The sequence below is a fragment of the Tiliqua scincoides genome, chromosome 6 (genome assembly GCF_035046505.1).
Source record: "Tiliqua scincoides isolate rTilSci1 chromosome 6, rTilSci1.hap2, whole genome shotgun sequence".
Taxonomy (NCBI): domain Eukaryota; kingdom Metazoa; phylum Chordata; class Lepidosauria; order Squamata; family Scincidae; genus Tiliqua; species Tiliqua scincoides.
In genome coordinates this window covers 67,056,006-67,083,493 of record NC_089826.1, presented here as the reverse complement: position 1 = coordinate 67,083,493, position 27,488 = coordinate 67,056,006, and the positions used below count along the sequence as shown (strand labels likewise).

At 43.6% G+C, this 27,488-nt stretch overlaps 1 protein-coding gene across 2 annotated transcripts in view; it reads right to left on the bottom strand.

Moving 5' to 3' along the window:
• LNX1 (ligand of numb-protein X 1) overlaps nucleotides 1-27,488 on the bottom strand; it is a 77,072-nt gene that overhangs the window by 37,060 nt on the left and 12,524 nt on the right. For both annotated transcript variants that reach the window (XM_066632765.1, XM_066632766.1), the window contains exons 2-3: nucleotides 8,586-8,824; nucleotides 5,113-5,268 (exon numbers count right to left, since the gene is read on the bottom strand). In XM_066632765.1, the coding sequence (XP_066488862.1) occupies nucleotides 5,113-5,268; nucleotides 8,586-8,824 (395 nt within the window). The remainder of the gene's footprint in view (nucleotides 1-5,112; nucleotides 5,269-8,585; nucleotides 8,825-27,488) is intronic.

Sequence of the window (27,488 nt, the reverse complement as noted above, 5' to 3'; positions counted from 1 at the left end):
CACACTGGATCTGTCAATAATAACAACATGTTATCTGTGCACAGAAATTTCTGCTGCTTCTGCTTGCTGAAGGATTATTTACTGGTTTTTGCATCTATTAATTTTTTATTGGCATGGCCAATGGTACTGTTACAATGGCACACAACAGGAAAAAAAGGTCATCTGCTCCGTTTAGCACACTGTCTGTGCTCATCTGGAAAGATTTATGAGCATACTAAATATGTGTCTTGAATTATTATGCCCACAGGAGTTTTCTGCCAGATTTTTCAGCAAACATAATAATTTATCCTTGATATTTGTATACATTTTATGCAAGTAAGTCAATTTGACCATAACATATGACGTGGTGAAGAACTGATAGCTCAGTGGGACAGTGCATACTTCATATGGAAAATGTCTCTGGTTAGTCTCCTGCATCACTAGTAAAAGGATCTTAGGTAGTCAGACTGGGAAAGCCCAGCCTGATGTCAGTGCTGGAGCTGAGATCTCAGAAGCAACAGGCAGAAGATGCTGTCCTGTTTACCAGGCAAGGGCAGCTGTCCATGTATTTATTTATATCTGGCCAATCAAGTGGCTTCATGCTGACTGGCAATTGAAGTGCTTAACATTGTGTACTCCTGTTCCCTTCTCTGCCTGAAGCAGGTTCTGTGATCCAAGTACACACACTTCTAAAAAGCTCAAGAACTTCAGGATTCAAGATTCCTTCTGTCAGCCTCAAAGAGCTTCTAACATTTTAACTTATGAAAAGCTGTACTTCAGGGAGTGTGATGAATGCCTGTTTTCCTTCTATTTTTTGCTGATTTTTCTCTATATTTGGGACATTTAACTCCCCCAAAGTTCCTACACAGGTTCAGCAGAATTGCTGGCAAATCCTCCTGCAGCATTCTTGTTCTTTGTTTGGGAACTCCACTGTTCCCCAAACATGTGCTGGGTGTGAATTCAGGACTTGTCTTCCTGTCTGGGGCACCTACTCTACTTAGCAACAGAGATACCTTTCCTACTGGGCAGCAAACCTATCTGTCTAGGTCCAAGGGGTGGGACGGAGAAGCCAGGTGAGTTCCTACAGTCAGGTAACTTGATTACATAATCAAAGCAAAGTTAAATAAGCACCAGCCCATAAGAAATATTTGTTGATGTGCCAGTCATCTGAGTGACCCATTCATTGGGAGCTCAGAGAGGTGCAGTCACTTGTTTACCTTTAAGTGAAAGGAGTGGGGCATTCTTGAGCAATGTAAGGGCCCTAAGCCTAAGTTAGGTACCTTCCAGTTAGATTGCACTATGGCAGTGGTTTTCAAACTGGGGCATCGTGACACCCCAGCCAAAGAGCCCTGGTCACTTTCCCCTTAAGGGGCAGGGGCACAGGCAGGAGGGAGGCAGTGACACGATCCCCAGGATCACATTGCTAAGGGGGCTACAGGGACTGGCATTTACTTTTTAGTCCCTGCAGCAGCCTTCCAGGGGTGTGGGGAGCCCTGCATAACCTTCTGCAGGGCTCCTCAGGGCTTAAAAAGTAAAAGCGGAGCGATCGCACTCCACTTCTGGTTTTGCAGAGGCAGAGCGTGATCGCTTAGGATTGGGCTGCACTTCTACCAATGTAGATATGTTAATTTCACCAGTAGATTAAACATGGCTAGAAATTATCTTGGTTATCTTTGGTTATTTTCCATGACAATTGAAGGGGCAAAACTAGCAACAACAGTTAGCAAAAGAAGAAAAAAATAACACAACACCAAATCAAATCTACATACAGGTTCAGGCTAATTTAGCAGAAATACAGGTTATACACAAGTTCATGCTAATTTAGTACTTGCATTGACATTGCTGTCATTCACACATTTGCCTGCTGTATTTGCCTATGGAATTTCTATCTTTAGAGTAGCAGCAAGCACTTTATTTATTTACATCCTCTTTTATAAAGCAGATTCCTTTGAAGGACTGTGTCATTGTTAATTCCTTCCACTTTTTAAAAATCTTCTCCAGTGATACATTTATCTTTGTGAAAATAGTTTGGGTCAAATTGCTTAGATATGATTTCAAAGAGTAAAAAAAAGTCTTCATGAATTTGAGCAATACATATCCTATTTAGCTGGACTGCTAATCACATTCCCCTTTTCTCTGCTTTTCCTTCTGCTTTGCATAGACAAACTAAATCAACGACTTATCTTGAACAGTGGAAATCCTACCAGATTTCTCCAGTTATCTAGCTATTTATGCTCTGCTTATCACCAAGTCATCCGTCTGTTCCACTGAGAATGTTACTAGCAGGGTTTTGCCATATTTGGGCTACAAACTCCAACCTAGCATCAAAACTGCCTCCACAGGCCTGCCTGGTCTAGGTTTTGACCAATCTCTGGCATAAACTATCTAGTTTGTTATATCTTGGTTCTTATGTCTCATGTACCTTTTTTGTCCATATTAAGTCATCCCAACAGTGGCATGAACCTGAAACTCTTTGGAAACGGTTATCAGAAAAAAAAGTCATTCACAACTTCTGTTATGAAAGATGGGTGGTGTTTATATTGTCTCCATTCAATTAACAGTGCTATGGGTTTCCTTTGTCTTGCTCTGGATCAAATTCCAATCTATTCACTTAATGTAAGAATTCAGAATTTATGCTGGAATTTCTAAAGGATCAGGACAAATATGTGACAATTATATAGTTTCCTGTAGTGCTCACCCTTAATGCAGTAGCAGCGTAAAGAAGCCAGACAGGGATGATTTCTCACAGGGCCAACACTTAATTCATCCAAAATGGATTCATTCAAGAATGAACATTAGTTCCTAGAAACCAGGCTTTAAGAATCAGTGTTTATAATCCATTACCAAAGACTCATTTGAACAGCACTGATTTTCTTTTTCTTTTTTAATTTCATTCCAATTTCTGCCCCAATAGCAAATCTGCATGGACTTTAGAGCAGTAAGTCTGATGCCTGCCACAAATCCTTTCATTCTCAGATGGGTAGCTGTGTACGTCTGTAGGAGCAAAACAACAGTCTTGTGGCACCCTAAGATTCTGATTTATAATGATTGTAGCATAAACTCTTGCAGACTACAGTCCACCTTTGTCATTCTCAGTAGGCTGTGTGTGTGTTTAAATACAGCCTTTTTGAAACATGGCTACCACTGGAAGTATCGATCCCTCCCACTCTAGCCCACAACTCTACTCTCCTCCCACTTCCTCTTTCACTCTGTTTCCCTCTTCCTTTTCAAATCTAGGAAGTGGGAGAGGACTCAGTCTCCACAGACACCCGTAGCTGACACACTTCAGGCAAGGGGACGCACCATACTGCATTGCAAGGCACCACCATAAGGACTGCAGCATCTGGTGTACAGTTTCAGGAACTTTTGAGCCAACCCTGACGTGAAGAGCATTGTAAATCAGAAATCTGAATGTTAAAACATGGCTATTACTGGAAGTAATCAATCCCACAATGCATATTTCCCTAATTCAATAGTGTAGTTGGGAAGGGGCAAAATGGTAACTACTGCAGATGCCGCAGTGTGCCATGTAAGCAACCCCTCGAAGCAGCATTCAAATGGTAATGCGCAAGTGCTCATCGAACCAACCTGTGCCTCCTGCATTTTGCTATCACTGCCCGGAATGGCTCCAATGATGAGTGGAGCTTATGCAACACATTGTGGTGCCTGTAGTACTTACCATTTTGCCCATCTCTAGCTACACCATTGCCCTAATTGTCCATCCCATCCTGATCTTAATGAAGATACAGCCTACCTATCCCCCCCCACACACACACTTTTATACTGCCCTTCCTCCACAGAGCTCAGGGTGGTGTACATAGCTGCTCCCCTCCTTATGTCCTCACAACAACCCTGTGAGGTAGGTGAGGCTGAGAGAAAGTGGCTGGCCCAAGATCACCCAGGAAGCTTCATGGCTGAGGGGGGATCTTCCAGGCTCCTAGATCTTCCAGTCCACCTCCAAACCACTACACCACCCTGGTTCTCCTATTTACACCTACTGCAGTGTAAAAAAGGAAAGAAGTAAAACAGGTGGAAAGTTAAGGAGCAAAGCAGACGATAGCTCTGTCTCATTAATTTGCTGTTTTGATGATTAGTAAAATGAGTACTCAGTCACGACTCACTTCTCATATATTAATGAAGTCCCTGGGATCCTCTTGTGCTTAGGGTGGCTTAAGAACATTGAACAGTTATTTGTTCCCTGGTGGCCTCTCCCTTCTCTGTCTTTCTGTGTAGCATTCATACGGGGACAAATCTGGATCTTTTAAAATCTCACTTTGACTAAGTGTTTATTGTCGGGGGACATACGTCTAGACATAAATTGAAGCTAAGCTGACAGCCACCGAAAGAAAAGTTACAATAATACTGGCAGTTAAACCATCTGAACTGCGGCTGACCTCAGAGAAAGCATGAAGTAGGAAACACAATTTTAGCAACAGCAACTCTTGAATCTTGACAGGATTAAATGAATACCAATTTTGATGGATCAGGATGATTCTAGAAACTGGGTGGCAACAGCTGAAAGCCAACAGGCATTTGGACTTTGTGTAAGTGTTTACTTCAAATCTCAACTTTCTTGACTTCAAGGTTTGCAACACAGGGGAGAGCTGCACATGCAGAGTTGCACATGCACTCAAATACATGTTCAACCCAGAATTAGCTATTTTTTACTAGAAGCATTTGGAAATGGCCAAAAATCATGGCTGAGGATTTGGGAACTGAACTCCTACGGTGGATCCCAGTATTCTGGTAGTTGGATCCCTCCTCCTCACACATGCCATTTATAATTTTAAAAGAAGCTTCTATTGGCTTTTAATTAAAAAAAAAACCCAAAACAATTCTGGGTTGAATGTATGTATTTGCATGGTATGTGTAACTCTACCCCTAGATTTTCTGGTTGTGATGCCACAGCCTTTGCCTACTGTGGAGATACAGGCCCATTGGAAAATTCTTACATAATTTTTTTTTACAAAATATGTTTTCCATTTTGGGAAAAATGTTAATTGAAAAGTGTTTTCCATTTTCCATTAATTTTCCAGATTATAACGAAGTAATCAACAGTTTAAAAATATAGAAGTACAACGACTGTATTTAGTTATCAGAGTTCCAAAAATGTATGCAGGTAAAAACCATTACCTTCTTCTGAAGCAGCCAAATGTTCACCGTTCCCTTGTCCCTGTTCAGTGTGGCTTGCAACGGCACTCCCGCTCTTTGTTCTTCGTAGAACACTGAAAGCCCTGTTAATTTTTTTGAAAGACCTGCTTCTTATAGTGGAACGTTCAAAATGTCGAGCTGAAAGCAAAAAGCAACAGAGTGAAGTAAGTTTGGGTTGTTCAATTGGAAAGACCTATATACTTAGTTGGAGAATGACTACATGAAGGAGACAATGTTGAAATAAGGGAGCAAATAAAGACATCACTACTACTCAGGGATGTGCGGTGTGGGAGCAGGCAGGTGAGGCTGAACCACACCATTGTAGTCTGTGCAAAAGCACCACAGCAGCCCAAACCACTTCCACCTGATGAGGCTCTCCTTACATCCAAGAACACAATGTAAGGAGAGCCTTCTTGGGTATAAGGAGAAGAGTTCTCAGGAGAACCTCCTCAGGAGAAAGCAGTTGGGGCAGCTGCAGTGCTTCTCCCCAGACAATGACAGGGCAGTTCTGTCTCACCTGCTGTCCCTGCACCCCACATCCCTGCTACTACTACACATGTCTACACACATTTTGTTGTCTTAAAAGTTAGACCTATTCTTGTGTATATTTGGGGTGCTGAATCAAAAATGGCATTGGTTTTGCCCAATTGGCTCTAGTTTGGAAGGTATGACATAGTCACTTTATATGCTGATTCAAGTGGCTTCCTTGCGAGGAAGCAACGGTGTTGGCTTCCTCATGAAGAAGCTGCTTGAATCAGCATACAAGATGGCTATGCTGTACCCCCAAAACTAGAGCCAATCGAGCAAAACCAATGCCATTTTTTGATTCAGCACCCCAAAAATATCCTAAATTTGTTCAAACATTCTTGGAAACTGGTAAGAAAATTCATTCAAACATCCTGGTAAGAAACAAAAGCATTTCAGGTTTGAAAAAGAAAGGTTAATTTATATGAATACTACTACAGTACTACTACTACCACTGTGACCAGTAAGGTGAGTTGAACATTCAAATTTTTAAAATGTCTGTATTGAAATCTGGGCTGCCGAAGGGATAGAATATTTTCTGGAATTAGTAGCTAAATTTTCTGAACAACTGAGGTTTGATTCATGCTGTTTGGTGCCTTTTTCCCAACAGTTCTCATCATGCTCTCTTTGTTCTCTGACATCACATGGAAACAGTAAATCTCACAAGAATATAAGATCATGTGGGCCTACAAGCCAAACAGATACCGTGCAACAAACTGGGTAATATTATGAAGTGATGCATGATAGTGTGACTATTACTGAATAAACAAAAACATGTGGGTGTCCTACACAGCCAAATATATGGCGAGTACAGGTGTAGGCAAGTAGCCAGAGAAGACACACATCTTTGCAATACTGGGAAGGTCAGATAAGATACATGTCTTACAGTTTGTGGACTTTCTCTTCAGTTTGTGTGTCTCATTTCTCATTTCTTAATGTTCCAATAAACATTACAAAGGCATGTGCCTTTGGCATGTCCAAGGCATCTCTGTACAGTGGGCCCTTGCTATCAATTCCAGGATCTCCCGTGGATAGTAAGAACATAATTAGAGCCTTGCTGGATCAGGCCAAAAGCCCATCTAGTCCAGCTTCCTGTATCTCACAGTGACCCACCAAATGCTTCAGGGAACACACTAGAGCAGACACAACCTGCGTCCTGGTGCCCTCCCCTGTATCTGGCAATCAGAGGCAGCCTACTTTGCACATACCTATCATGACTTGTAACCCCACTGAACAGCCCCACTGCATCAGGCCACAGGCCCATCTAGTTCAGCTTCCTGTATCTCACAGCGGCCCACCAAATGCCCCAGGGAGTACACCAGATAACAAGAGACCTGCCTCCTGGTGCCCTCTCTTGCATCTGGTGTTCTGACACAGCCCATTTCTAAAATCAGGAGGTTGCACATACACATCATGGTTTGTAACCCATAATGGATTTTTCCTCCAGAAACTTGTCCAATCCCCTTTTAAAGGCATCCAGGCCAGATGCTGTCACCATATCCTATGGCAAGGAGTTCCACAGACTAATCACACGCTGGGTAAAGAAATATTTTCTTTTGTCTGTCCTAACTCTCCCAACAGCTTTCGTGGATGTCCCCTGGTTCTGGTGTTATGTGAGAGGGAAAAGAGCATCTCTCTATCTGCTCTATCCAGCCCCTGCATGATTTTGTAGGTCTCAATCATGTCCCCTCTTAGGTGCCTCTTTTCTAGGCTGAAGAGGCCCAAATATTGTAGCCTTTCCTCATAGGGAAGGTGCCCCAGCCCAGTAATCATTTTGGTTTCCCTCTTCTGCACCTTTTCCATTTCCACTATATTCTTTTTGAGATGTGGTGACCAGAACTGGACGCAATACTCCAGGTGTGGCCTTACCATCGATTTGTACAACAGCATTATAATATTAGCCATCTTGTTCTCAAAATCCAGGGATGCTGTTGTCCACAGGGGGCAGGGTCATGGTGCCACAATTACGCATGCTTGGGCCATGCTGGGCTGGCGGTCCACTCCACCGGCCTCCCTGCCTTCTCAGAAGGCCTACAGAGGACGCCCTCTGAGGCGTGGGCTTAGTATCCATGGATAGTAGAATCCGTGGATACTGAGCCTACGGATTTCAACGGCCAACTATATATGCAAAGTAAGTAAAGACATGTAATGTGACGTGCTTGCAGCACTAAGCTGCCTTAAATCTTTATGCAATTAATCACATATCAGGGAGCCTGAATGTTTCTTTTTCTCTGTTTCTTCTTTGCTTTCAGGACCCCTGGGAAAACACTCTTCCCACATTCAAAATAACTTGCAAGCATTCTTCTCTATTCTTATTTTGTACTTCATGAAGTGAGAAACTGAAATACACCTCACAGATTATAACATCTAACCGCACGGCCCATTTTTTTATTTCACCAGCCACTTTTCAAGATGTCAAGTATTGCTAAAAAAACCAAGAGCAGAAGTTAAATACAGTTATCTCCTCTCAAAAATAATTATAAAATGTATTCTGACATACAGTGGCATTGCTAAGGGGATGCAGGGAGTGCAGGCTGCATTGGGTCATACACACAAGGGGGTGACACGACAACTGGCCAAAATTTTAAAAATCTTGGAATTTTTGAATAATACCGTCATATTAGATATCATTCTATGCATAATTTCATGCAGAATGCAATGAAACAAACTGCATGAAACTGTTGAAATATCTATCAAAAATTATAGCCAAAATACCAGCAGGGGTGGGGCGATAGTGCATTACTATGCCCACCGTTCAGGGCGTTGCCATGCCCACTGCATGGGATGATGCCAATCAGCGGGGTGATGCTGGCCTCCCACACCAGGTGATGCAAACCCTAGTGATGCCACTGCTTACGTGTAAGTAAGACTGGAGGAAGTCGTTTAGAGAGAGGTCAACAGATTCTGGGGTGCTCCTCAATGGTTCTTACTTCTAGTTTGGCTGCTCCTGTTAGGATCCGCAGAGCCTGGTCCTGACAGGTTGTCCTCTGAGGTGGTACTGAAGGCAGGATTAATTAGGCCTGGATCATCTGTCATTAAGGCTATAGTGGCAGCAGCAGAGAGTTCTGGGCCAAGAGCTACAGTTAAAGCAGCACTTGAGTCAGGAGATCCGTCTTGCGAACGGCGCTTTCTCTCCTTGGTGAGGCCACAGTGAGATGCTCCTTTACATCTAAGGGTAAAATCAGAGAAAGAGAAAGGCAGACATATTACGAGGATTTAGATGTGCATAAAACCAATGGCCAGAACTTCTGGAGACAGACAAGATTCTTTTCAAAGAGTTGAAATCTCCAAAATCTGTTTGACCACAGAGAAGGGGGGGAGGGGAGGGGGATAGTGTGAACCATACCATGAACAATGATGGAGCTATTTTACCAACTTTTTCTCTGAACAAACTATCATCTGTCCCCAGACTAGGTAGCAGTAACAGGGCCAGCACTTAACATTAATTCATTTTATTGTACAATGGATTATCCAGGACAGTGAACACTATGAAAAGATGCCAAGGATGTCATGTTTTCCCAGAATGAAAGAGGGAAGGGAAGACAACATCCAATAATGATGGATTAAATTATTAATTGACGCGAAAAGTCTGCTTTTGGTGGAGAAACCCATTCTAGGAACACAGCCCTGTTTGTCGCAGCGATTCCCCTGCATAGGAAACAGCAAGGCAAGTCTAGCAGGTGACTGATCAAAACAAAGAATGGAGTCCATAATCAGGCCTTTGTCTTTGGCTAATGAATGAGGGCAGTGTGAGGCCCAAAAGCTGGTCTGCGTCAGCTTCTGTTTGGAGGAAAGAAAAAGCCACACATAGAAGAGGCTGCAGTGTGCCGCGCCATGACAAACAGTGTCTGTCATAGCAGCCGTCACTTCATGCATACGGTTGCAGCTGCCTCTCAGACTCAGCATTCCCATCGCCTTCGCAAACAGTTTTCCCAGAAGCGGTATGAAAAGAGACCTTCCTTGTTGGTCCACCTGTTTGTTAGCCAGAGTGGGGATGCTTCAGAGAGATGCAGGTTCAGGCCTGCTAACAAAGGCCCCTCCCACACAGTTCTCCCCCCAGCCAACTGAAGCACTCATTGTCCTGCTTTTGGCTGACCAGGTTAGCAAGGGGGCAGGCAACGAAGGGGTGCCATTTAGGAAGGGCACTGAGAGCAATTCCTGCTTCTCACTGTTTCACGTCACCTGCATGACTCCTCAAGAGATTCACAAGCCATGCAGTACAGCTGTTGGGGTGCAACATTTGGATGTGGCTGACACAGGTTCAGATCAGTGTTAGAACCAGAAGAGAAAAATTAGAGAGACTTTGTAAAATGTACAAGCTCCACTCTGACTCCTCTCAGTTTTAGCCAAATCATACCGCAATAGCCTTCTAAGAAAGTAGCTATGGGGATCATTGAAAAAGAAATAGGGTCAATCTCTTTCTGATTTCCCTGTCCTTTATTATATTCTTTATTATGCTTATATTCTATATTTATTCTTATAAGGTTCTTATTCCAGTTTAACCTTGAAACCCACCTGATGTCTAGCTTATTCATAGGGTAGTTGTTAGGGTAAAATGAGACCATGATTTATTGCAACCTAACCTTAGGTATTGGGGACAAATGTAGGCTAAAAAAAACCCAAATGAAAGCACAACTTATAATCATGCCTAATGAGAATCAAAGAGACACAGTTCATTCAGGCAGGGAAGATTTACCCTCTGTCAAGCAGGTATAGGTGAAATTCGGGTGGGAGATATGAGGGTAGAAGCTTCCGAGATATGAAAGGGTCAAGTCTGGGGATGCACAACTTGTAATCCAGGAAGTCAAATTCAGCCATATAGGACCACTGCTAATGGCTCAATAAACCTCCTATTTCTGGAACAGCAAAGGGGTGTGTGTGACATGATTTGACTCAAACTTCAGAATTCAAACAACTGTTACCATAATTTAGATACAGTCATTTGTCCCTTGGGAGTAATACTCCAGGCAGATTTCCTAACTCATAGGAAATCTGCACACATGCCGACTCACAGTTTTCACACTGCACAAAATGCCTGGCAATGAGGCACATTAATGATTATCTGGCTACTGAATAAGAGTCACCAATGACTATAAAAAACCAGGCCTCTTTGAGGAAAGGGCCTGCCACTCATCTCCAGAACCAACCCCATTCTGCCAGTGCAATAGTTCAAAACAGGTTCTTGCTCGTAATGAATTCTGCTTTTTAATCAGTCTCTAATGGGCTTGCCCTACTTTCTGTTGCTGTTATCTTTTCCTCACAGCTAAGGTTAGCTGATGACTTTCATACAAATGCCCTCTAGGAAGGAAATACAGAAATAGCTCTACAAGCCCTTAACAAGACAAACTTGCTTAAATGTATGAAATGCACACAGTGATGTGCCTCAGGAAGAGTGTCTCTGTCATGCTGCTTCCTTTCTAGATGGACTGTCTTTACTCTACATTTGCCAACCCACTTCCCTCTCTTGTCTTTAAGAGCCAGCCCATTCCTTACCTAGTCTATGTGGTCAGAGATATAACTAGGGCAGAGGGGCACCTGCCCTGGGAGCTATGCCAAGGGGGGGGGTGTGCATGACTGCCTCTCAGGCTCTGTCCTAGTTGCAGAGGAGGCACTAGTGGCTTTGTGCCCCTTGTTCCTTCTCCTTCAAAGGGGAGGCTCCACAGGAGAAGGAATGGGGGGCATGAAGCTGCAACAGCAAGTGATTCCTCTGGGGAGAACCCAGAATTGCCATCACTAACCCACAGTGCTGGGGCAGTGTGTTACACCTCTAAATGTGGTAGCTGAATCCATGCCCATTTTCTACTCCCCACTGCACTATGTAGTGGCTCTAGACAGTCAAACCGTCAAGAATTCGGGCTCAGTTAACATTCAGGTTCATCAATACTTTTTAATTCTCTGGTTCAATTCTGGCTCCAACAAAAAATTAGTTTGTAACTGGTTCAAACTCTCTGAACTGGTTTACCTACATTTCATATAGAATTACAGTATAAACTTTTGCTTGTGGAGCAACACTACAAAGAGAATGCAATGACAACTATTTAACACTAGGGAGAAATGTTGTTTTTAACTGTTTAATTTGAAAGGTTTTTTTTTTCCCCAAACAGAACACATTCAAGAGGACAAAATGACAGGAAAACAAAACATCAAACAAACAAAGCTGACTGCCTGATCATTGACCTACTTTATTCAAACCAGATCAACTGCACAGTACATGTTCAGGGTGCTGATTGTTTCTGAAAAATGCTTATGCTTTGGTGGAAAGTCAGAGTGAGAGTGTTTCATACAAGTGAAACAGAGACAACAAATTCCTCTCCAGGCCAGGGCTGGCCAACCATAATACCAACTGAGACAGTTGCCTCAGGAAGAAGATAGGCAGGGTACACCCACTTCTATCCACCCACTTGCTCCTCTGTCTCCTCTCTGAATTGTAAAAGTAAGAGTGGATCAAGTGGAAGAGGTTCTGTTCCCCTCTTCCTTTTCCAATCCAGACAATGGGAGAAGCAGAAGCTGGGGTGCATCACCAGGTAAAGAGGGCGGCCTCAGGCACCAGGAAGCTTTCAGCTCTGACCAAGGCACTTTCGTCATATAAGACATGATGTGCTTGCGGTTTTGTCTGCAGGATGTGCTTGTTGATCCTAAAGTCAGATAACAGTCCCAGTGTGGCTTGACTCAAGCCGAGTCGCCTAGTCACTGCCCTCCACAACTCAACTTGAAAAAGAGTCCTTATGGGGGCACTTTCCAAGTCTCCAAGTCACCCTTTACTGACTCTAATGTACTTGAGTCGAGTTGCCCCCCCCCTTTAAAAATCCCACTGTGGAAAAAACAGGGCTGCTGCTGGGACGTGTATGTGTCAGAGCTCTCTTTGAACACTCCCCTGCTATCCCCTTCCATCTGCAAAGAGGGCAGGAGGGGTGGGAGGGAGTGAGAGAACTGGGATAGAAGCAGTGAGAGGGAGGAGAGTCACGAGCAACAGCTGGGAGGGCTTACCAGAATAAACCAATCCTTGGCAGCCCTACCCATAAGTAGTCCCACTGTAGCCAGTCATTCAATGAGGGTTCCCCTCCCAAGTAACAATAGAACCATGCCATGCAAAGCATGATTGCTATGAACTCCTCCCCTGCCTCCTCCCTTTCCCTGGGCTGGGTTGCCCCCTTTAAAAAGTCAGCCATGGGAAAAGCAGGACTGCTACCAGGCTCCATGTGTGTTTGGGAGTTCTCTTTAACTCCTCTACTGCCCCCTTCCATCTGTAGAGAGGGTGGGTGGGACTGAGTGAGAACCAGGAGAGAAGGGGCAAGAGGGAGGAGGGTCACGAACAGCAGCTGGGAGACTTATGAGGACGATCTGATCCTTGGTAGCCCTAGTTAGAAGTAGTCCCACTGAATTTGGTCATTCAATGAGGGTTGCCCCACCACTCCTCCTCCTCCTGCTCTCCCTCAGCCAATGGAAATATGAGAATGCTGATCCTTTGTCCAATGATCATCTGCTCCCTCCTATCAGTAACGGGAAAAAGAGAGCCCAGTCCTGCTTCCCCAATCCAGCTCACATTAACCCTTTCCTGCCTTTCAGCTGGAACTTCCTGCTACTCACTGGTCCGAATTATGGCCCCAGGAGGTTTTCCACAAAGCGAAAACAGTAAGCAAGTACTCCCAGACACAGGCAGACTCAAGACAGCACACCTGGGGACAAGTGCTGAGTCAGGGGGGCCCTGGCTTGAGTCTTTTTCAGAGTCTTCCATGCACATGACTCATGAGTCGCAGAATCACCCAAAATCACGAATTTTTGTAACTCAAGTTCCCAACACTGCCTTTTACTCGCCTTAATATTTAGTGCGCCAGCACTATGCTCAATATATTTATAAGACACAGGGCTCAGTCCTATCTAACTTCAAAGGGGAGTTCAAGGGGGGGAATCATGGAGGCCTCCTCAAGGTAAGGGAAAGTTTGTTCCCTTACCTCGGGGCTGCATTGCAGCTGCATCAGCACTGCAGTGTTCGATAGGTTTGGGCCCACACCCTGCTAGTAAACTTAGATATAAGGATTCTGAACAGTATCGAATCAGGTAAGCATATATATTGCAATAATCACCTGACATCAATAACAGAAGCAGTAGCAATTATGAAAAGTTTCGCATTCCATTTTTCATTCTGAATATTCGGTTCTCCGTGTTTTCTGCAACTGTTACTAACTGTTAACATTAAGACACCCAGTTAAAAGAATCCATATGACATTTTTCTTATAGAAAATGATTGAACTGATGGATGGCAAGTTTAAGATGTGGTTTTGCTGGGAAAAAAAATCCTGATGTGATCTAAGGTGAAAGGCATCTCCTCTTAATTCTACAAGTTAGAAACAAGCACCAACATTAGAGTTTCATAAAGATAATATTTGAAGTTGGATTCCAAAGAAAGTGCGGTAGTCCTAAGAATCTGCTTGACAGACAACCATTTTTTTTCAGACAGCATAGTAAACAGATACACTTCCCCTCCATGACAATCCCCTCTGAGCAGAGTTACTTTTTACTCAAGCCCAAGACATTTCAAGAAACAAGTCACAGCACAAATTCAGGCGCAACAAAAAAAAAGTAAGCAAGCACATGCACACACATGAAACCGGGTCACAAACACACAAAATACGAGTCGCCACTTGAGTCAATTCAAGGCGCAACTCTTTTCCGAGTCACTGGCCCCAATTCATGAGTCACGTCTGAGTCAGTGACGCCCGTGACTTGAGTTCACATGAGTTGCAGAAAACTCATGTTTTCGCAGCTTGAGTTGTGTATGAGTTGAATTCCCATCCCTGGTATGAGTACATATTTAGATTACAAGTAACATAGCCCAGTGGGTCTTCAATCTTTTTTCATGCCATGACCCCAATATATAAAATAGGAAACTGGGGAGCCCACCAATCCTGCCCTTTAAGCAGGACCCTATTCACCCACCCCATCCCATCCCCACCCACTCCCTGCCCCCATAATGCCCTGCCAGCACTGTTCACTGTAACCAAATATTCTTATTAGAGATAGCATAAAAAGTTACCATGAAGCCTGGCAGTAGTGAACGCTATTTTAGCACAACTGAGCACAATTAAGAACCAGAGCAGGACAGGACTGGGACACAATCTCCTGGTACCTGCGGGGGTATACCAGATGTCTCCCACTTTACCTGGTGGTGCTCTAGTCCAGTGGTCTTCAACATTTTTCATTCCCATAAGTTGCCGTGACCCCACAACTGAGGCTTTGCAACCCCATTGGGGTCCCGACCTCAAGGCTGAAGAACCCAATAGGGCCCTACTACCAGTTTGAATGTGCATTCCACTGGTGGCAACTGATGCAAAAGTGCCATAAAGTGCTTTCTGGCAGCATGCTGACTTGTATGTGACCTGGATGCCAGCAGGAAAGCCAGAGCCTTCTCATGAATGTCACTGGATCTCCTGCCACCTACCAGAGCGGGTAAACCAGCAGAAGAGGCAGGAGGGAATGGGGGGGGGGGTTAAATGGGGAAGGGCAAAACTGGGTGGGTGGGGGAAATGGGGTGGGGAGGCTACAGGTGGGGGTGGATCCGGCTCCTATGTTGTATGCAGGATCCTACTCCCTTTGCCAGCAGTCTCCTTACCCCCTTTCTCTCCTGGGACTTGAGCTAGAGAAATCCCTAGAGCAGGTCCAAGGAGACCAATTGTGGAGTGAGAGGTTTACATGGGCTGAGGGGATTTAAATCCCCTTTCTCTGCTGAAATCCTGTGATCCCTTCCCTCCCCACCCCCCACCCCCCCGACTGAATACAGCACACTTTTTTTTTTTGGCATGGCTGCACCAGCAAGGGGAATAGGATTGGGCTGTTAATCTTATTGAAATACCACGCCTTCTCTCAAAAATTCTACAGCTCTTCCACTTCCGTTGGATCTTTCAAATTTTGCTTTGGGTGAAATTCGTTAGCACTTTGATGGTGTGAAATTCCCCTGAGAAATGTTATGACTGTTTTCATCATCATTTTTACTTCCCTCAAAGATTCCTACAATCATCTCGCCTGGGCAGAATCCATTTCATTCCTTTTGAATGTCACTTGAGACAAAATGTGGTGTCAATTATATTGTACACCACACACTTATGCTGCCGCAAAAAGCGAATGAACACCTCCTGACTAGTCTGAATGACTATTTAGCAGAGGGTGCGCATGAGAGGAAGCCCCAGCAGCAACACGCGTTCCTCCTTTCAAACATCTGTGCCTCAAACTTGCAATAATGGCTGCAGCCCTGGTCTTTCAGGGATCACAGCTTCACTTAGCCTGACACTACTTAGATCAGGGAAAATAGGATTAAATAAGCAAATTCCTCTTTATACAAATAGAAGCATATGGTTAAGGGAAATCACATATGAACTGCGACAGTTTAATTTCCATATGGTCCGTCTGGATTCCAAAATATACAGTTAAGAAATAGCTACATAACTCTTTTGCTGTCATTGTCACATCACTGAGAGTGCCCATTGGCAGGGTCTTTCTATTCTGACTTGGTCCAAGTGTACACCTGGTTCAGAGATGCTCTAAAGAGCTTCAAAGCAGAGATGCTCTAAAACGCATCCATAAAGAGCTTCCTCCATGGGTGTAACCATGTAGAGCAGTGCTTCTCAATTTTTTTACTGCTGTGATCTACTTTGGTGGCCACAGCAGCCATGTTGCGCCCCAAATGCCTCGCAGCTTCCAGGGTAGCACCCCAGAATGCCTTGTGGCTTCTGGATAGTGCTAATGTGAGACCCACATTATTGGCTGTATCACACAACCCAGAATGCCTTGTGGCGTCTGAGTAGTGCTGGCATATGACTCACTTTGTGGGCCACATCATACTGCAGAATGCCTTTCGGCTTCCGGATAGCACCAGCATGCGACCCATTAAAAATTGAGTACCAACTCACTGATGGGTCACAACCCACTGCTGTGTAGAAAACACTGCTGTGTACACCAACTGCTGGTGTAGAAAACATAAATCTGACCTGGCATGACCACACTGTTGTATATTACTGCCAGCCACCATGTAAGTGAGCATGGGTCCATTTATTCTCTGCCACATTCATGTGAATCATTGCTAGGAAGTGACTAGCAATATTGGTTTTAGTACTGGTTCATTCATGAGTTTCTCCAGGAGGCTGAGTCCATGGGGATGTCTGTTTGGAGGGCTTTGCAGTGCCTTAGCCAACATTAGGGTTCGTAGCTGGCCCCTGGCCTGCAGATAGCTCTTCAATTGGCCAAGCAATAAGAAAAGCAGCTAGTTGGGAAAGTGACAAAGCAGTGGAGGGGCAGGAAAGGGGCTTCTGTGCTCCTGAGCAAGTTGCTGAGACCAAAGACAACTGTTGCCTTCCACAGCCTGCTGAAGAAATGGGATCAGCAACTTTATATGGCCAGAATGGATCTTATTGGCTCCTTGAATAGTTTGAGCCCAGATTCTTTGGACATTGTAGTTATCATTCTTCAGTCTTCAGTAGTTGTGGCACTGCAAAGTAGCTGAGTGTAGACCTGCAGCTCCTGTTGCTTGAAAACTGCAATGATGGCATGGGCTGGGGGAGGGGGAGCTCCATAGGTCCTACTGCTAAAGTCCCTGGTTTAAAATTACTGGTGTCATACAACCAGCCCATAGTTTTGCTTGATGCAAAAGCTCTAAAAAGTACATTTGCATTTGTTATTCAGCTGGATAAACACCAAGGACTATCTGAACAGAGAAAAATGCTGTGAAAGTGGCAGTAGTCACCAATGCCTTCCTGCTGTACTGGCAGGCTATGTCAACACCTCCCTCCTCCTTCAGTTGGGAAAGTGTGTACCAAGATGGTGGTGATGCACAGTGCTTCCATCTTGATAAGGACGGCGACAGTCATAGTCAAGAACTCTCAAAATATTTTTAAGGTGCTGGAAAAAATACTGATTTGCAGTGGCATCGCTGTGGGGGCAGGCTACACAGGATGATGCACACAGAGTGGAGTTACACCATTACTTACCAAAATTTTTGAAATCTTAGTATTGTCGAATAATACCATCATGTTATATATCACTGGATGTGCAATTGCATGCAGAATTCAATGAAGCAAACCAAGTTGAAATATCTCTATTCTATCAAAAGTTACAGCTAAAGAACAGGTGGGGCGGGATGATGATACGTGACGTCACTGCTGATTTGATGAAAAGGGGTCTTCTCTTATTGGAATATTAGCATTCCTTAGAAACTGGTCCAAGTGAGTTGCTGTTAAAAAATCGAGTCCGGATGAGAATATTAATAATTCAGGTTATACTGTAGCTTCACTTTTTATTTCCAACTCCTAAATCATTAATACTTTGTGACACTATACACACTATCCATTATCCTTGCATACTGTTTTCTTCCTTCTCTTTTAAGTCAAGTTGTTTGGTTAGATCTTCTTTCGACACATTAAATGCAGGGTTTGCAGCACAAGGTATACAGCAAGCATTAAAAAAACGGAGGAAACAAATTTAGGTACAAGAGTAGAAACTGACTAATTATTACACATAGCTTATTATGTATCTTATTATTCATTTGAGTCAAATTACTGGCTGCTGGCATATAATCATGATGATTTCAAAACACCAAAATCTGGTTGATTCTATTCCTGTCAACATTTGTGGTACAGTTTAAAGCTTTTGAGATTAGCAGTACCACATTAAACAAGCAGCTCCCCACATGTTCCCTCTATTCCTGTTTCTACTACAATGGATGAATGGGAGAACATGCTTTGCTATCATGCGGGGGGGGGGGGGGAGATAAAATGCTAGCATAGCAAGAACCTGTATATGCACCCAGATACCTAAATAGGTCAATGACTGCCAAAACACTGAATGACTAAAAAATGATGACAAAAATGAAAACAATGACTGAAAAATGTGACCAAGTGAGGGTACTCTCAAGTCCTGCTGCTAATAATGACATTTAGCATTTATATTGGCCAGGCTGGAACCATGGGTGACCTTACCTGAATCTGAACCTGGAGGGCATTTCTGCTGCTTAGGGTTCCTAACAGCAGCAGGTAGAAATGGACATTTGGGCTGGAAAAGCTGGAAGGCAGCAGAAAATACTGCTCTGTTAACAAGGCACAGCAATACTGGCCTGGTTCCCAGTATTTAGAGCAATTTATAATCTATAGCAGTGGTGCCCAAACTCTGGCCCGGGGGTCACTTGCGGCCCTCAGTGGCTCCCAATCCGGCCTGCGGGGAGCCCCCAGTCTCCAATGAGCCTCTGGCCCAGAGACTTGCTGGAGCCCATGCTAGCTCGACGCAACTGCTCTCAATTTGAGGACAACTGTTCAACCTCTCACCTGAGCTGTGGGACGAGGGCTCCCTTCACTACTTGCTGTTTCACGTCTGTGATGCAGCAGTGTCAGTGAAGGAAAGGCTGGCCTTGCTTTGTGCAAGGCCTTTTATAGGCCTTGAGCTACTGCAAAACCTTCATTCATTCACATAAGTTCCATCTCTAATATATTCATTTATGTAAATTTATTCAAATTTTAAATGTACATTAATTCTTTTTCCCCCCCTGGCCCTGACACAGTGTCAGAGAGATGATGTGGCCCTCCTGTCCAAATGTTTGGACACCCCTGAGCTATAGGCTTTATATTGCCTGCCAATTGCAGGGGGCCAGTGTTACAAACCTCTATTCCCAAGTCCCAACTCAGGCGGTGAGCTTGGACTGAAGACAGTCCATGGTCACTCTCTAGACTGGGTTCCATCCTCAAGTCAGGAGATTCCTCATTCAAGCTCCAGGATGCCTAACACGTATAAAGTTGTATGCATACAGTATCTTCATCTCAGTAATTCTTACAACCCTATAAGGTAGGCCAGTGACCTTATCATCATGCTTCAAAAAAGGGGCTGAGAGGAAGAGATAAAGGCATATGCAAGGCCAGCCAGCAAGTCTGTAGCTGGCTTGAGATTTGAAACTAGGGCTGTGCTGCTCATTTTCTTAACTACTAGACTACCCCAGATTTTTATCACAGCAAGACACCATTTTTGGAGGGGTGTTGAAGGTGCTGTGTTGCTCCTGCAACATTTCAGGGTACACCTCAGAAGCAGTAATAGGTTCCATATGCTGAGCAGCTATTTTTATGCAATTAAATGGGCTGATGTTCTGTGCCAAAAGGCACAACAACCTTTGCTTCCTTGAGAAAAATAAAGGGTGTGCCTATTTGACCTGTGCTCATAACATTGCTAGAGTCGCTACAAAGTATTTTTTAAAAATTGGAACAAATGCTCTTAAAATACACTGTTTTTGTCACACTGTGTTGCCAATACAGTTTGAAGGCTCTTAATATCTTGCTTGTTTCGGCATGAATCTGTGTTATTCTGTAATCCCTGGGGTGGGGTGGGGTGTGGTAGAGGAAAATTTCAGAGCCATGGCTGAAAAAGAGCCAAGCCTTAAATCCAACTGTTTTGGCCCATAATCCAGACAATTGTGTAACCAGTGCCACATGTCCAGCAAAGCTTTCTACACGGGCACAATTCAGACCACAAAATTCAACCGGTGATATAAGTGGGACATGAAAGCTCTTTTTCAAACAGCTCTTGTGCTGCAGCGGAAAAGTTGAGAGAGTTTGAAAACAGTTTGCAGAGCTGGATTCAGGGAGCAAGCCAATCAAAGGAAAAAGTCAAAAGAGCAACTGCGTGTGCAGAAGCCCCTTTGGTGCATCTAAAGGAGCTCCCTGAATTGTGACTTGAAGTCAGAGTGGAACATACATATCTCTAATCTTGTCACTGATGTCACAGCAACCATCATCCCCACTGCAGCTTACTGCTCTTCATACTATTGCCACCAAACCAAACCAAAACCTATGTCAGTAGTTCCCAAACTTTTTTATCTGGCAGTTTCTTTGACCAAATGTGTCATTGGCCGTGGCTCCCCATTAGGGCTACAATCCAATACATTGTATAGAGCAGCGGGTTTTTTCACCAGGATTCCATGGCTTCCCAGGGAGCCACAGCTCAGTTTGGGAACCAATGACCTACACTATTATCATAACTATTTTACAACAATACTTATATACCACTTTTCAACAAAAGAGTCCACAAAGTGATTACAGGCAACGCCAAATAATTAAATGGCTCACAATCTTAAAAGATGCAGAAGAATACCAGCAAACAGCCACTAAAAAAAGACACAATGCTCGGGTGAAGAGGGAGAGTTACTCTCCTACTGGTATAAAGAGGATCACCACTTGAAAGAGTGCCTCTTGTCCAGTTAGCAAGGGAATCTATCCCAGTGGCTAGTGTCCCAGTTAGCAGGGATAGATCAATTCACTGATTGATTAATGCATCTATCAATCTATCCACACACAGATACATACACACAATATCACCAATGTACCAGGCTCTTTACAGAGTGATATAAGCAAAAATAACACATCCTGAGGATTTAAAATATCTATTTTTGGTGATGGGGTGGAGGTTACAGAATATTATTAGCAAAGATACTGAAGGAAGTGGGAGGGGAAAGAGATACACAATGGCTCCGATGTGTGTGGGAAAGGAGAATGAAAGCTTTTCTATGCACAGGATCACATCCTGGTTTGATATCCTGGTTTTGTTAACTAATAATGATTTGCACAAGCCATGTTTCCCATATAAGGCTGTAAAAGGAAACAATGGTTTGTTACAAATCATAAAAAAGAAGTTTAAACTTCTTCCTCTTTCATGCAAAGGAGGGGGAAGAAAGGAGGGGTGGCATACAAACCTGAGGTCCATGTCTGCTTGTGCATATTAATAGCAAAATATTGTTTATTGGTATATCTGAACCAGGCCAAAAAGATTTAAAGATCTCATGAAGCCCACTTTTGGGCTCATCAAAGGGAGTCCCTCTTTTTGATCACATGCGTTCCATACGTGCTACTGCTATTGGGTCAGCATGTCACTAGAATTATGTACTACTGGTGAATGATTGGAATGTTAATGTGTGACATTTTCAGTACATATTCTAATTCTGCACATCTATGAGCAAGCTTACATTTTATTTTGATCCTTCCACTTTAGTTTACCTTTCCACAGTAACCTAGCAGTGTTAGCCTAAGCTTTGGATTGTGTCATAGCTCTCTGATTCCACCCTTATCCCCACTTCCTATTTCAAAGTCCTATTTCAAAGTAATATTGGTTCCCAAATGACTGTTCGTGAAACTTGAGTTGATATAGTTAGGGGCGCAACGCCCACATTTGGAGCACCAAGTAGTTTAAAAACATAGTGGTTTGGTTCCAAGAGTCCTTTAGAGAGATCAGACCTCAAATTTCATTGTTCTACTGGCTTTAATCAGATGCTGAGAGAAGCCCCCAGGCAGATCATTGCAGACAATTGAACACTGTCTTAACACCTCTGTGTTTGATGGAACATGGTGTTAATAGCCTCCCAAAAGTCTGGATTTTGTGACATTTACCTACGACCTTCATGACCTTAATGCCTCAGACCTTAATCTCCCACTGGCTCTTTTAGGTATTGACTTTTCTATGGACAGCATGTCCTAATAGAGGTTAGCTGTAAATAACCCACTTTGTCCAAAGAAATTACTTATCTGTTCATTAACATGCCTGCAATGGGTTTCTTCAAAGTTTAAAGATGTAAATCTGTTGCCTGTGGCTGGTGTGAATGATGCTAGATGGATGGAGAGAAAATATTGCAAATAAAGATTTTCTAATTAAAAAGGGGGAGAGAAAAGAAAGACAGGCAGTGATGCTCCTGACCTGTTAAATTCATGACCTGACCTTTAATGACTTGCAAAGAACCATTTAAAATGGAAGTGAATGACAGTGGAGGCCTCTAGCTCTGACACAGCAGGATCTCCTTACTGTGTAGAGTATAAACCTTCCTTCCTTCCTATGCAGCTCATTGCCTTCATCATCCGACTATATGAAAAGTAAACTCCTGCTCCCATCCTAAACATGCAATATGGAAATGGAAATCCTGCATACCTGTGTCCAGGCTCACCCCTTAAGTCATATCTGAAAAGACTGCTCTTTCTCTTCATTGATATGTTGCATGTGTTTACTTTTCAAAATTCCTTTAAAAAATGTTTACAGATTGTCCCTCATTATCCACTGAACCTCCTGGACATGATCAGAAATGCCTTCTAGATGCGTCCAGGTAGTGTTCTGAGGCACGGGGAGGCTTTGCATGACTTCCCCATGCCTCAGAAGGGCTCCCAAAAGTTTCTGAGAGGCACTTCCAGTTTTTCATCAAACTGGAAGTGCTTCTCAGAAGCCTCTAGAATGCCTTCTGAGGCATGTGGCCTCCTGCACTTCAGAACACCTCCAGACCAACTGGAAGACACATCTGGTCACATCCAGAGGTCCTCTGAGCCCCTCACCCGCATAGATATCAATATCTGCCGGTTCAGTATTCATGGGGGTCCAGAACTTGATCCCCTGTGGTTACTGAGGGCCAACCTGTATCCCGTTTTAGACTTGCGCAAATTCAAGTGCCTATATACGCATTTGACCTCTTCCCCAACAGGTGAGGCAACCTCCTTTCTTTGTCTCCTGCCCACCCTTCAATACACCCCTAGCATCAGCATCCAGGCTGTAGCTCTTCATTGCATGACCCTTCCCCCACCAATGTCTTATCCTGTATCCCGTGACAGAGAGCCAGGATGAGATGCAGGAGGGCATGATGCCCACGGAATTATATATAGTTTCCTTCCCTAAAAGTTTGCAGCTGAGCAGCGTATCTAAATAATTAGTTCTACTCTGTTTATTATTCATATCCTACTCTCCCTTGGGGAATCTCAGAGCAATGTACATTCGGTCTAACTTCTGACCAGGTTAAAGTCTGTCTGAGCATTCTCTAGGTCCATTATTATATTCACAGGAGTCTCCCCATAGGTAGGAAATTCATCCTGTTTGTAAGAAAAGGTGAACCAAGGCCATCACCATCAGTAACTGCTGGTGACTTTCACTGGGATTTTCATTCTTAGATCCTGCATACCATATTGCATCCAGTACTGGAAAGGCCAACAGACCGAATGCTGACATATTTAAAACAAATCCAGCTTGCTTTCAGTAAATATGCTGCAACAACCTGTTACTGCAGATGGTTAATCCTCACAAAACGACCAGCTTTTAGATGTGAGTAATGCTCTTACATCTACAATAGGAAATACTATTCCTCAAAATATCCTAGACAAGAAAACTGGGCGCTTTTATCTTGGGGATCTCAGCTTCCCTTTTTGAAACAGCAAGCCTGTAGCCCTCATGACCGCAAACAGCTTGAAGACTCCACCTAATAAGAAGCTGCAACAGGGGAACCAATGGTCCAGGTCTTTGTGTCTCCAGCAGGAGATTATGTTCCCTTGGACAACTGATTTTTCGTCTCTGCATTTACATATATTAGTGCCATACTTGGAACATAACTTTCTTTGCTGCAGCTCTTTGAACTCATCCTTTACTGTTGACTGTTCTGTTTTTGCAAAATTAGTAGCAGCCTCTCCATTTTCCAACATAAAAGAAAAAAAGAGTCCTCTGTGACTAGATCTTCTGTGATTTCAGATACGGTCAGTGTTTGCCTTTTCATGTTAAGATAATATGCTGCTTTTTTGTTTGCCAGTAACCCAAATTCTCCCAACTCTTGTGCCAAAACTACCTGAGGTAACAATTTAACTTGCTTCTGAAAGTCTGCCTCTTTCCCCCCTTTTTGGAATTAGTTCAGTGGCATAGCCAGAGAGGGGGTGCAGTTAATGCCACAATACACTATGTAAGCTGCCCCCCCCCCCCACAACTCACCATCAGAGCCATTCTGGGCAATGATGGCAATGCTGAACCAAATGCCATCTCCTGTGTGTTGTTGTCATAAGAACATAAGAACAGCTGCACTGGATCAGGCCATAGGCCCATCTAGTACAGCTTCCTGGATCTCACAGCAGCCCACCAAATGCCCCAGGAAGCACACCAGATAACAAGAGAACTGCATCCTGGTGCCCTCCCTTGCATCTGACATAGCCCATTTCTAAAATCAGGAGGTTCATCTGTTGCTGCCTCGAATGGCTCTGATGGCGAGTGGGCCACTTACACAGTGCATTGTAGTGCCTGCAGTACTTACCACACTGCCCCCCTCTGGCTATGCCACTGGTTCAGACAAAGGCATGATGAAAAAGTCCTTCAGACTTTCTCCCACCCATACACCTTCTCCTGTAAACTCACTGGTAAATTCATCAGCCTAAGAGGTCAGCGAGAAAGGCTGGAGCATGTATATCTGAAGGAATAGGATGAACAAATAATATTGTGCTGGCTGCCTTTGGGATGAATTCCCTTCTCCTTTGCTGGAAGAGGAGAAGTTGTTAGTGCCCTCGCTTACTCCCAGATTGAGAACAAGCCAGACTGGATAGTGAGGTGGGGAAGGATGGGGAGAGGAGAGATGGAAATGTGTGATGCAGTGCTGGAGCAAGGTTTTAGGAGGTCCTGAGACAAAGCCTTGGACTGGACCTCATGGTGCACTAGCACTGGGGTGCTACTCCTGCCACCAATACTGAGGGTTTAGGAATCAGCCTGGCCAGATCTGATTATATGGCTTCTTGGTCAGTGCTTGACCTGGTCAACTACTGTTGTTGCTACCCTTGGTTTCACGTGGACACTTTGTCCATTCTTATCCAATCCAGCTTGCTCTCTCTGCTACTTGAGAATATGTCCATTGGCTGAGACATCAGCTGCAGCAGCCTATAAAGAAATAAGGCACTCTAGTCATCATACAACTCTAGATTTTTGTTACTTATAGGCTGCTGCTACTCACATGGCAGCTCCATAGGGAAGGCTGCATGAGCCTTGGCTTGAACATGAACTGTAGGCCCATGCTCCTCAAGGCCCCGTGGGTAACACTGTCCTAAGTCCACATCTACACTACAATGCTATATTAGTTTCATAATTTCTAATCATAGTGACACCCCCCTCCCAATTCTGGTGCTATAGTATGGTGATGTAGAGAATTCTCCACATATTACAACTCCCTAGACATCCCTTTATAATGATGCTGTTCCCAGAATTGTGTGGGTAGAGGACATGACCACTGAACCATTTCAGACCTATAGTGTGATGTTTAATGACTCTGGTGTGAGTAAAACTTTATATCTAAAAGGCATTTTCAAGGCTACCAGAAGGAAGAATTCTTTTAGTTTTCAAACACGCCTGATTTATCATACAAAAATTAAGGAAACGTAGCTCTCATTGTTTGCACGCATAAAAGAGGAATTATGAAGCATAATTGATGCTTACAAAACCACCCTGCAGTGGTAAAACTTTTGTGTGCTTGCCAAATGTTGATTTTGTCATCCTGATCTTCTGGGGTAAGAAACAAGCCCAACAGGCTCCTTCCATTAAGAATAAATTCTCATTGTTGGCTGCTAACCTCCCTGGGTGCTCAGTGGCCTAACAATGCACAGAGTCATCTGAGAGCATAGATCTCTAGTTGCATGTCATCATGTATTTCATGAGTAGTTAAAACAACTGAAGAGGCATTAAGTATAGAAGGAATCCTGGATAACACTAGCTGACATTAGCTGCAAATAGAAAGCCCATCAAGGAACTTTTCAAATTAAAGGCAGGCCTTCCAAAGTTGTGGATTCTGTTATCCCAAGATCCAGTTATCTGCAGATCTGGGGAAGGGAGGCATGCTCCCCTTAACATTGTTTAGATCCTTACTGCTACAAGAATGTTCTTTCTTTTACAGGTCATAATAAACGTACAAGCTTACAGCAACATGGAGGCAGGCCGCAGACAGCCTGAATGCTTGAAAAGACTAGATCAAAAACTAATAGGAAGCAGGAAGTTAACTTTGGGAATTGGGCAATGTAAGCTGCCCGAATGCCAATCACCCACAGACTACATATTCAGGTGGCAGTCATGAAGTACATCCTGTTTCAGGGATTGTATTTCTTTCCCTAACTCTTGGCAGAAATATTGGGAAAGAACATTACAGCAGTAAAGTGAGGTTACACCTTCATCTGGTCTCTATACAGTCAGCACATGAGCCCTGTTCCTTTACGTGTTCCCAGAACACATTCCCTTTAAATGTACTCAGAGTGTTATATTCTGTTCAGCAAAAGTCTCCACTGACTTATAGCAAATTCAAAAGCTAAGACTGTAAGTGCCTCCAAAAACTACAGATGCTTGGACCACTAGAGACACAGTATATACACACACAAAATGTGAAATGTCGGAACCATTACTGTCCAATCTTATTATCCTCATGCCTTGGAAGGCTAAAACAAGAATGTACTGGAATTTAATCTCTTCTGGGAGGAGGAAACTGGAAGGCAAAGTCTCACTAGCAATGGTGGTGTGATTCAAAATCTTCAGATGCTAAATCTTGAGACTAAGTAATATTCCAATATGCACCCATAGATATAAAGTAGGGAAGAAAGTATGCTAAGCGCAATGCATGATCAAAGGACAAAAATTCACACTCATTTAAAAGGAAGGTCAGAACTAGAGTCTTGGTTCCCAAAACACAAAAACAATTAGTGTAAGAGGACCTTCCAGGAATAAAAACTAGAGTTAAAAGGGACCAGTTTTACATGTGCGTGATGTGGCAAGAGTACATCTAGTAATGTCTCATGAATCCCCCAGCTGCTGGAACAGCTGCACTTGGGTACATCTAAAGGGAATGAATGCTGAATAAAAATATCAGCAAAGTTCACAATCACAGCAATAGACAACATTCAGGACCAGAAACATGATATGCAATTATATCAGCATGCAAATAAAGCTAAGGGTCCAATCCTATCCAACTTTCCAGTACCAATGCAGTTGCAGTACAGTCCCAAGATAAGGGAACAATTTCCTTTATCTTGAGGGGGCCTCTCAAACTGTCCCCTTACTAC